This window comes from Monodelphis domestica, chromosome 5 (genome assembly GCF_027887165.1).
Source record: "Monodelphis domestica isolate mMonDom1 chromosome 5, mMonDom1.pri, whole genome shotgun sequence".
In the NCBI taxonomy this organism is placed as follows: domain Eukaryota; kingdom Metazoa; phylum Chordata; class Mammalia; order Didelphimorphia; family Didelphidae; genus Monodelphis; species Monodelphis domestica.
In genome coordinates, this window is record NC_077231.1 from 26,781,275 (window position 1) to 26,792,241 (window position 10,967).

The 10,967-nt window shown below is 52.4% G+C and overlaps 2 protein-coding genes across 4 annotated transcripts; both read right to left on the minus strand.

Annotated features, from left to right (window-relative positions):
• Nucleotides 1-347: 347 nt before the first annotated feature.
• Nucleotides 348-3,495, minus strand: MYL6 (myosin light chain 6). 3 transcript variants are annotated; one of them, XM_056797914.1, is made up of 7 exons: nt 3,243-3,393; nt 2,944-2,971; nt 2,025-2,168; nt 1,637-1,810; nt 1,481-1,558; nt 1,208-1,253; nt 348-556 (listed from the first exon to the last, which is right to left on the minus strand). In XM_056797914.1, exons 1-6 carry the CDS (start codon nt 3,243-3,245, stop codon nt 1,225-1,227), a joined length of 456 nt encoding a protein of 151 aa, XP_056653892.1. In that variant the 5' UTR covers nt 3,246-3,393; the 3' UTR covers nt 348-556; nt 1,208-1,224. The 3 variants fall into 3 exon arrangements, with proteins under 3 accessions (XP_056653892.1, XP_056653891.1, XP_056653890.1); XM_056797913.1 differs by lacking the exon at nt 1,208-1,253 and having other exon boundaries at nt 3,243-3,495; XM_056797912.1 differs by having other exon boundaries at nt 348-1,558; nt 3,243-3,394.
• Nucleotides 3,496-4,679: 1,184 nt separating this feature from the next.
• Nucleotides 4,680-8,320, minus strand: MYL6B (myosin light chain 6B). Its single transcript, XM_056797903.1, has 7 exons — nt 8,096-8,320; nt 7,218-7,245; nt 6,854-6,997; nt 6,287-6,460; nt 5,393-5,470; nt 5,221-5,258; nt 4,680-4,869 (listed from the first exon to the last, which is right to left on the minus strand). Exons 1-6 carry the CDS (start codon nt 8,270-8,272, stop codon nt 5,230-5,232), a joined length of 630 nt encoding a protein of 209 aa, XP_056653881.1. The 5' UTR covers nt 8,273-8,320; the 3' UTR covers nt 4,680-4,869; nt 5,221-5,229.
• Between the last annotated feature and the right edge of the window lie 2,647 nt (nt 8,321-10,967).

Below are 10,967 nucleotides of genomic sequence, written 5' to 3' on the forward strand. Positions count from 1 at the left end.
ACTGAAGTTTAGAACCTTTTAGGGACTAGAGGCTCTCTTCCTTCCCATATTAGGGGATCCAGGAACTCAGGCTGCCATTTGCTGGGATCTGAGAACTTTGAACGCATCTCTAGCTTCCTAGGCAGGGTATGGGATGGGTGGGGGAGTGGTGGGAACAATGCCAGGGACAGGGATGAGGCCCCAGTAGGAGGGATGGCACGATTTCTGTTCCTAAATCCTTGGCCCATCCACCCTGGCTTCACTTACCCCTTGGGCTGCCGTCCTGGCCCTTGAAAGGGAAAATGGGTGCCAACACTTCACCCTCTCCCTGACTGCCCAAAGGCACTGAGAACAAACCAAACGCAAAGGAGCGGTAGCAAATTTATTGGGTGACAGCAGAGAGCAAAGAATCCAGAGGGGACACGTGGCAGGGCTTGAGAGTAGGGATGTTGGTGGCCCCGAAAATGTAGTTGGTCACATCAGGGGCCAGAGGATGGTTTTCACACTGAGAAAGTTGGGGTGTTCAAGGTGGAAAAGGGGCGCCGTTCTCAGCCATTCAGCACCATCCGCACTAGCTCTGTGGAGACAAAAGGGGGTGAGCCAGGGAACAGCAGAGAGGGAGGGGCTAGCTAAGGGTGGTGGGGCATGTAGACCCCCTGAGGTGGCAGGAGTGGAAATGGCCCCAAGGGCCGCCCTGGGGTGACTGCAGGCCAGAAGAGCCACCTAGGAGGTCTGACTGGGCCCCACTGCCCCAGCTTCCCTCCCAAAGCTTGTTAGTCCCGGCCCCCCAAGCAGCAAGGACACAGCAGAGGTAGGAGGTGCCCACCCCCAACCCCAACTACTACCTCTAAGCACTGTCAGGCCCCGGCAGGGGAAGGGCAGAACATGGCGGCTTTATTTGGGAGGAGGGGAGCGCCTCCAAGCTGCCCCGCAAAAGGGAAGAGCAAAGGAGTCGACTGAGCAGGAGCTGGGCGGGCAACCCTCCCCCATCGCCCAAACCCTTCCGGGGAGATGGACAAGGGTGAGATAGGACCCTGAAGCAAGACTGTCCCAGCCTGGGGGGGACCAGGACGGACACCCACAGTCTTCCTTTATGCAGGGGCACTAGCCGACCCTTCTCTATCCCACAGGTCCATGCAGAAGCATGCCAGGGGGGCAGAGGCAGGGGACAAAGAGCAAACAGGAAGGACACGGGAAGGGAGGGAGGAGAGGCTGGGAGGAGCCGTACCCGCCCCACGGGGCCCTTCACCCCGACAGGATATGCCTCACAAACGCTGCAGGAAGGAAGAGACATCAATGGTGAAGACGAGACACACAGGGTAGTGGGGCATCACACAGGGATGTGAGGGCACACAGTCTAGTCCTTGGTGGCCTGCAACCCTCACCCGGGCTCTCCCCTGCCCCGCCTCCAGGGTGCTCCTTAGTCCTCAGGTGGCAGCGGTGGCACTGACCGCTGACCCTCCCTCTGCCCCTGCCCCTTCCCGGCGGAGCGGCCCCTCACCTTCATAGTTGATACAGCCGTTGCTGTCCTCGTGGCCCGCCACCAGCACCTCCACTTCTTCCTCGGTCATCTTCTCACCTGTGGGGAGGAGAGCGGACTCTCAGGGCAGCCACAGGGCGGGGAGGGCCGGGGCTCGGGTCCCAGGGGGGCACTTACCCAGGGTGATGAGGACGTGGCGGATCTCGGCCCCCATGACGGTGCCGTTCCCTTCCTTATCGAACACCCGAAGCCCCTCTACATAGTCCTCATAGGTGCCCTGGTCCTTGTTCTTGGCCACCGTCTGCAGCATCGGCAAAAAGTGCTCGAAGTCCAGCACCTTCACGTTCATCTCTGACCCACAGAACCAGGGGCCGGGAGTCAGCCTGGGGCCGCTGCTGGGCCATCTCCCGGGCTCCCTAGGCTAAAGGGACAGTGTGGCCCCCCCCCAGGATCTAGAACCCTCCACAGACTGGCACTGACAACTCCGGCCCAGGCAGAGCCTTCCCCCTAGCTCTGCACTCTCGGAGGACTTCCGTGCACCCCGGGTCATTCTGGGCGCTCTCACCATCGCTCTTGGGGTTCCCCAGGACCTTGAGCACCTCAGCATTGGTAGGGTTCTGGCCCAGGGCCCGCATCACGTCCCCGCACTGGCTGTACAAGATCTTCCCATCCCCGGTTCGGTCAAAGAGCTGGAAGGCCTCCTTGAACTCTGTCAAAAACGGGGGCGGATATCCCAGCCTGCATCTCGGGGCTCAGCGCCTACTCGCTTTGGCCCGGAGGAAAACAAACTCCAGCGTAACTCTACCTTCCCGACTCTGCTTTCACTTCTTCTGCTCAGGTGTCCCATATTGGTTCTGGCCCGGTTCTGCCCAGGCCCGGGGGCGCTCATCTCCCCACTCGCCCTCCCTCTCTCCCCGCCCCCTGGAGCCCGCCTTCACTCACTCACTCACTCCAACTAGGAATGCGCCACCGCCCAGGCCGGGTTCCAGGCCTTATAAGGAAGTAGGTGCAGCCCTGGGCTCGGGACATCCCAAAGGACCCCGTCCCCCCCATTCCCGGAGGATACGGGGCTTCGCGCTCCCTCCCATGCTCCTGGGCCCCGCAGAAGTCCCTCGCCCTCCTCCGCCCTTCCCCCAACCCCAAGCAGCACACAGGGCAGGGCGGACACACGGGAACCGCACGAATGGGGAAAGAGTGGACGGAAGTCAGTGAACAAGGGGGAAGGCGAGAGCAGGCGCCCGCTCCCCGCTCCCCAAATCGGCACGGCACACCCAAGGGTTAGGTCTTAACACGCCAGAATCTCAAGACCAACTCACCCAGTGCTTAGGGCTCGAATCTAGAGGAGGGGGAGGGGAACGGAGGAAGAGGAGGAGGAGGAGGAGGAGGAGAGAGAGTGAGAGAACTCGAAGGAAACCAGCGGGAGAAAGGACAGACGCCCCGGGGGAGGGGGCCTGGGAACGGATGTGGGCACCTGGGGGGCTCACCTGCCGTCTGGTCTTCCGTGAAGTCACACTGTGGCCCAACAGAGAGGAGGAGCGGTCAGCCTCTGGGGTTTGCACCCCCGGCGCCCCCAGCCCCAAGCCTACCACCTCCCACAGCTTCCAACCCTCAGCAGCAAAATGAGACCCATCGGGCCAGCGGCCCCCAGGGAGGGACAAGCTCCGAGCCTGCGCCCCCCCCCCCGTGGCCCCACCCCAACAGAACGCAGGAACCCAGGTGACCTTGGCCCCCAGGCCCCTGCCCAGCCTCTCCCTAGGCTTCCTGCTCCTCTCCAGGGCCCCACCATTTTGGCTAGCAGCTCCGAGATACTGAAGATATAGATGCTGCTAGTGCTGCAGCTGCTTTTGCGGTAATGGCTCCGGCCCTCTCCCCTCCTCCAATCTGCCCTTAGAGCGTCTCGTGACGTCACCCTCTACAGACTTAGCCAATCAGAGGCCCTGTCTGAGGTTTATGCAGATGAGCCACTGGGTTATCCTGTAGCTGGTCGGACCTCAGGCATTCCCGGACATTCCGCGAGGAGAAGAATAAGAAGGAGGAGAAAGCGGGCTGGGGGCGGCACCGGAAACTCTGGCGCTCCCACAGCTTCCCACCTTCTGCTGGACGGGGACACCCTGAACTTGGGCGCTTGGACTCAACTGGACATCTATCTGACTGAGCCGCAGGGTCTCAATTCAAACCCAGGGCCTCTGACACTCTCTGTGTGTCTCCTGTGTATGCGTCTCTATCTTCTCTTTCTGTGTGTGTCTCTCCCTGTCTCCCTCTCTCTCTGTCTCTCTATCTCTGCATCTCTTTTTCTTTCCTTTCCTTTTCTTTCTCTCATTTTTCTCTATTTCTCTATTTCTCACTTTCTCTTTCTTCCCTCCTTCCTTCCCTTCCTTCTTCCTTCCCTTCCTTCTTTCTTCCTTCCTTCCTTCCCTCCTTCCTTCCCTTCCTTCTTCCTTCCCTTCCTTCTTCCTTCCTTCCTTCCTTCCTTCCCTCCTTCCTTTCTTTCTTTCTTTCTTTCTTTCTTTCTTTCTTTCTTTCTTTCTTTCTTTCTTTCTTTCTTTCTTTCTTTCTTTCTTTCTTTCTTTCTTTCTCTTTCTTTCTTTCTTTCTTTCTTTCTTTCTTTCTTTCTTTCTTTCTTTCTGTCTTTCTGTCTGTCTTTCTCTCTCTCTCTCTCTGTCTCTCTCTCTCTCTCTCTCTCTCTCTCTCTGTCTCTCTCTCTCTGTCTCTCTCTCTCTCTCTCTCTCTCTCTCTCTCTCTCTCTCTCTCTCTCTCTCTCTCTCTCTCCTGTGTGTCTATGGCCAAATCATCAAATTCTCTGGACCTCAGTTTCCTCCTCTTCTGCAAAAGGAAGGGGCTGGACTACACATCGGTTCCAGTTCTATAACTTATGGAGGTTAGATACTGGGAAGGAAGGCCCAATTTATGTATATTACAACTGAGTAGGAGAACAAGGTCCTGGAATGTGGAGGCTCTGGACATCATAGATTTAGGGTTGAATCTGAGAAGGCATCTAGTCCAATCCTTCCCCCTCATGAAGGAAACTAGGGTTTAAGTAACTAAAAGTAAGTTTAAATGACTTTCCTAAGGTCACACAACAAATGGTGTTTAAAATCAGGTCTTGTGCCTCTTCAATCAAGCACCCACAAACATGGTGTGGATGGCCTGGCAGAGAGAAGATGAAGATGAGTTCTTATGCCTAGGTCCAATCGTTACCTCTTCCAAATAAGACACATACTAGAAGTCCATTACTTTATTATGGAAAATAAAGTGAGGGCAGGGGGACGACAGAGATCATCTATCCCCTTCCTCACCATCCTTCTTCATTCTCTATGCAACAGCTATTTTACTGACTGCCTACTATGTGAAAGGCACTGGACTTTTCATCTCCAGGATGCAGGAAAACACTGGCCAGAGAGAAGTAGGATCTAGAGAGAAAAAGTGTTTGGGTAGGTCATAGTACCCTGCCACTGGTCACCCCCAAGACCACCACCACCATCCCTCGGGAGCAAGGAAGGGGAAACTGCTGGAAACAACTCCTATTTCTTCCTCACAAGAACCCTGAGAGTTTGCTAACGCCAGTATTCACTTCATCTCCAGGGGAGAAAACAGGGTTGGCCTTTTATAGCCAAGATGATGCCTGAACCCAAGGGCTGGAGTCCAAATTCAACCACATTTCCAGAGTTCCTTAATGCTTCTGAAGCTACTGATGGGGTGGAGGGAAAAGGTGGGGAGAAAGCTGAGGAGGTGGGGTGAAGCTGGGGCTGGGATCCCTCTACCTTGAGGCCTCAGCTTGACATAATGTGTTTCAGGAAGGCTGTGGAAGGAAAGTGAGAGATGGGGGTCAGGAGCAAGAACCCCAGTCCTCCCATCTCTCCTTGGCTTATAGGACACCCACACCCCCCCACACACACCTCTCTTGGCTTCCCCTCTCCCACCCAGTCCTCTCACCCTCATAGTTGATAGAGCCATTGTTGTCTTCATGTCCAGCCAGGAGAGTCTCCACCTCTTCCTCTGTCATCTTCTCCCCTATGTCAGAAACAGATAAACTTGGAGCCTCCTCCCTTCCAGCCCAACATCCCATTGAAAGCCGGTACTCCCTCCTCATCTTATTCTCCAAACTCAAGCACCATAGTCTTCTTTCTCCCTTCCTCCCTAGTCCCATCCCCAGTCATTCCACCTTTTGTCTTGCCACTGGACTTTGATGACTCTGGAAGACTTTGTACCCCTCTGCTTCACTTAAATCCAATTTATGCTGGAGTTTAGCAAAGGACATCACTGGTCATGTCTTTCTGGCCCTCTTCAAGTACGAAGGACACCAACCAGCTAAGTCCCATGTGTCCCACAATAAATATTATCAGTGCCATGCTTTTGTGAAGCTTTTTCTTCAAAATGACTTCACCTATATTAGCCGCATGCCCAGGAAGCTCACGTTTCATTGTCTCCTGGTGTGACTTGCCCAAGGTCATGGCAAATGAGTGGCAGAAGAACTGGAGGCCAAGGCCAAGGCCAAGTAGAAAGATTCATCAACTTTCTACTCTGTTCTTCAGTGTGTCAGAACATTAAGAAATCCCATGGATCATGTTCCCTGGAGTTTGGGGTCTTTTCCCCTCTTGACTACATCCCTAACACTGCATGCTGCTTCAAATAAAGTCTCTTCCAGGAACCATTGCCATGCCTGTCCTGCCCCTTACAACAGTCCCTTTTCCCATGACATACCATGAGCCTTTCCCTATGCCCCCTCGATACAGCTTCTTCCCTTCTCTTGTTCAGCCCCAATCTTTCCTCTAATGCCTCCCCCATCATCTCCGCCCATGTTCCACCTTTTTTACCTCTGCATCTTACCCAGTGTGGTGAGGACATGGCGGAGTTCAGCCCCCATGACTGTACCATTCCCTTCCTTATCAAACACTCGAAGGCCCTCCAGATAGTCCTCGTAAGTGCCTTGGTCCCGACTTTTAGCTACTGACTGGAGCATGGGCAGGAAAGTCTCAAAGTCCACACGCTTAGAGTTCAGTTCTGAGGGAGTGGATGGAGGGGGAAGGAGGGTGCTAAGTGACCCCTTTCTGGGACTCCAAGCTCCAACTCCAATTACCTGTGATCTCTAGCCAGAGGCCAGGCCCTTTAGAAACAACCCATCCAGCCCATCGGTACCCTTCTAGTCTGGCTCTGATTTTCATTGTCCCTTAGACCTTATTAGCATCAAATTTCAGACGCTCAGGATTAGGAGGGACCTCAGAGCTCGTCCAGTCTGATTCCTACCAGAACGGAATGACCTCTAGAGAATCCCCAGATCCTGTCGCTACCTTGTCCAACATCGCTTTGGGGATAAACAACTCACTCTTCTAGGGCTTAGTAGCACCTTTAGGAGGTCCCCCCGCCAACTTTGCTGCATCGTTCCTGCAATCTCACCATCATTCTTTGGGTGGCCCAGGACCTTAAGCACCTCGGCATTGGTAGGGTTCTGGCCCAGGGCCCGCATCACGTCCCCGCACTGATTGTACAAGATCTTCCCATCTCCTATTCGGTCAAACAGCTGGAAGGCCTCTTTGAAGTCTGGGAATGAGGAGGGAGTTGGGGTTAGCCAAAGGGTTCCCTCCTTCTCCAGTTTGGAAGTAGGGCTCAGAATAATTGACTAAGGTGGAAGGAGGACAGAACTAACATGGAGGGTAGCTCTGAGGCTGTTAAAAAAGATACAGACACAGGGAGACAGAAAGAGAAGAATGTGGAGTATTGAGATATGTGGGTGGGGGATGGTTGGTTCTGGTCTCCTCACCCTCCAGTTGGTCCTTGTTAAACTCGATCTGTGAAGGAAAAGACAGCGTGAAGATGGATGGGGTGCCATGAAACCCCCAGTCCAAGCCAACCCCCCCACCCTCATCCCTTCTAATTGGCAGCCTCTATGAAGTGGCCCAAAAGGACCTAGCTGGGTATTAAGAGTGCCCGAGTCCCATTCCCAGCCCCAAGCCTTAGGAGAATACCAGCAGGGCGTTTGTGGGAGGCAAGACCTTCCTGGGAAACAGGGCTAATCCAGCACCACCTGTTGCCCTCCCCCTGGCTCTCCAAAGCCTGCATCCCTCACATAACCCACAGTTGAACAAAAGCTAAATTTACCTCCACACCCCCAGCTGTGATTGTCTAACAAGTCCCACTCCCGACCCTCCCTTCTCAGACAAACTGCCTCATTCCCTCCCTTTTGGCCTCTTTTCCTGGGCCCTTAAGTGCAAGAATAGAGATGGCCCCCCCCAGCCCCTTCGTGCCCTCTCCTCCCAAACAGTCCCACACAAAGAATTGAGCATCTCGATTCCCAGATTCGTAGGCTCCCCACATTTCTGTCTTCCACTCCCGGTGGAAAGGGGTGCTGTTATCTGCCATAATGCCATAAGGCGAGAGGGGGGACAGTGAATGTGGGAGCAGAGAAATTAGGGTACCTCTGATAACCCCATTCTACAAATTTAGTATCTGGCTTCCGCGTCTGTGCTGGGGGAGCTAAGGAAACCCCCACACAGTTAGTGTCCCATTCTCCCGACTCCATCTACAAGTCCTCCCCCAACCATTCATCATCTCTCCAAATCCTTATCTCCTAAAGATGCCTCCCCAATCTCCCCTCCCTGCCCCCCTCTTCATCTTGGCCCTTATGGCTGGGAGACTCACCACCACTTTGGAGAGATCAATGGGGGGTTCCTGGGGCTTGGTGGGAGCTGCTGAGGCAGAGGGAGCAGTTGGCTCAACCTTGGGCTTCCCTGGAGGGGCCACTGCTGGCTTGGCGGCCGGTTTGGGGGCAGAAGGTCCCAATGGCCTCTTCACTGGGACGTCTTTTTTAGGAGGCATGGTGGATGATGGATGACGGGCACAAGGACAGTGCCCGGAGGGGCACTCAGTTTAAATAGCCAGGGAGTCTGGGATATCAAGGGGGCGGGAGCACAGATCAGGCTGGGGGGGGGGGGGTGAGGTGGAGGAGAAAGACAAAGACAAAGAAGCCTGTCTGCCTTCTACCTCCCCTGCCTCCCCCCAAGCTAGGCCTCCTACCCTAACCTCCTACCCCAAGGTCTCCCTCTCTCTGCTCCCGTTTCCCAAGGTGGTGCCCCTTCTAGGCATGAGGGAATAGGAATGGGGGGGATGGGGAACCCAGATTAAAAGGCAAAGATGAGGAGTTCATCACCCAATCAGAGAGGATTATGGCAAGGTCAGGGACAGAAGAGGGCCCAGACATTTCAAGCCCTGCACCCCTCTCCTCTGGGAGAGGCATTTTCTCCCCAGAAATCTCAGTCTCTTGCAGACTGGGGGTGGGAAGCATCTGTAAGGGAGAATAATTCAAAGTTAAGGGTGGAGAGTGATCCAAGCATCCCTCCAAATCAGACCCCAGGCTATAGAAAGTGGGGTGTCTGTGGCCATCACCCCGAATCCCTACTGCCTGTGCCTCTGGCTCCCATCCAGCTCCAGGGCCAGATCTGGTAACAATTGGGATGGGAGGTAGGGCGTGAATGGAGAGAGAGGAAAACTGGATAAGGAAAGGACAATATGTCATTCTAGGCAGTGGGAGGCTGGGCTTTGTGTTCCAACATGCCACCCTCCTGGCTGGCAAAGGCAAATTGAGGTCAAAGTTAGCCTACCCTCATGCCTTGGTCTTACAAAAGGGGCTGGAACTAGTTCTGGGGCCAAGAGACGGCAGTAGGGCCACTCTGGGACCCTGAGAGAACCCAAGAACAAAACCTGAAGGAATTTCCCCATTATTCACTTCTCCCACAACTCCAGTATCAGAGCCTCATCCCACCCCCCAGACTCTAGGCTGGACAGAACCAAACATCAAGGATGCCTTCTTCTGCCCTCCTCACCTAAGTCAGTGCTGAAGGTATCAATTCCACGAACATCCAAGCAAGAGGAAAAGATATGGGGGGCATAACAAGACCCAATTAGTGGAAAATTCATCAGGTTTGGGGTAAAGTAATTCTGAAGACAGAGGAACCCCGAAATGATTCCCTCTGAGACTGAGAAGGGGACTGTGAGAGGAAGGGCAGGGCACCCACAGATAGTATCATCAGGAAATCCCTTTGAATTCCTCCAGATCTGGAACTTCCTGGGGTCAGAAAGGTCCAGAGCTCCTGGTTTCCTCAATGGGTGAAGCCAAACTGCAGGAGATGCACCCCCCCAAGCTACTCCAGTGTTTCTCAGAGAAAATGAACACCTGCCTGAAAATGGGTCCAAACCCAGAAGACATGGACCTCGAGGGAGTTGTTTAGCCAGCACAGAACCAACAAAAAGCTGAAATGCCCATTCAACTGACCTAAAAGTCCCTGGTTTTAATGTTTTAAATCAGGAGAGTAGAGTGGAAATTGTTGGTTAACTGGGTCATATTTTTTGTCAATGTAGTCTTTGGAATCTTCAGTATTTTTAGCATTTCTGTGTATGTGTGTGTATGTGTAGAGAAAATAAATAATAAATAGCTGTCCTATACCTGATCTATATTGTCTAGCGAGTATTTTTGTTTTATATTTTGGGGGGCACTAAATAGGAGTCAAACCTAAGGTTGATGTTTATTTATTAACATTTATTATTTTTATATGCTATAATATTTTATTTATATGTTATATATTTCTGTTATAATAAATATAACATTTATTATTTATTAACACCATATTTTTATTATATATTTATTAACACCATATAGTTATTTATTTATTTTCTTAATTATATATAATAATAATTTTCAACATTTGTTTTGGAAAATTATAAGATTCCAATTGTCTCTCCCCTTCCCTTCTCTCCTTCCCCTCGGGTTATACATACATTATCACACAAAACATGCTTCCATATTGCAAACCTAAGTTTTAAGAGATTTCCTCTTAGGCTCTCAGTAAAGCATGACAAAAAGAGCCCGGCCCCTTTCTGAAAAAAGGGCCAGGCTCTCTCAGGTCCAAACCCATGCCCTTGGTTGAGGGTGAGCCCATTGCTCAAGTGGAAGAGGATTCACCAGCAGAAAAAATGAGAGAAAGATGAATGACTTGCCCAAGGGCACACAACTGTGAGTGTCAGAGCCAGGATTTCAACCCATTTCTTCTGCCTCCAGATTCAGTGTTTTGCACCATAAGGTCTTTCCTGCTCTTAAGCCTTCCATACCTCCCAAGGAAAGCAGATAAGACTTGGGTAAAGGTGAGTAAAGGATGTAGGCAGTGCAATCTCTCACTAGATGGCTTTGACAGATTAGAGGAAGTGACTGATTCAATCAAAGCCTCCTTTAAGTCACTCTTCCAATTCTAGTGACTATGTCAGTAAGGAATTCTAACTGGCCACTTATGGGTTAATTCTGAGCCCGCCCAGCCCCAAAGGATTCTGGGAGAGACAGTCCTGGTATTCATGGAAAATGTAGTTCTTTTCTCTTAAAATGGTCGCTGAGTGGCTGCTTGCAGGCTTTCAGCGTTTAGACCTCTAAAGGATTGGCTTCCAGGTTTTTTGGATCACCTACCCTATCAGGAAAAAAATGTGAATACCCCCCCATATATGTATACTTATTAATAATACACCATAT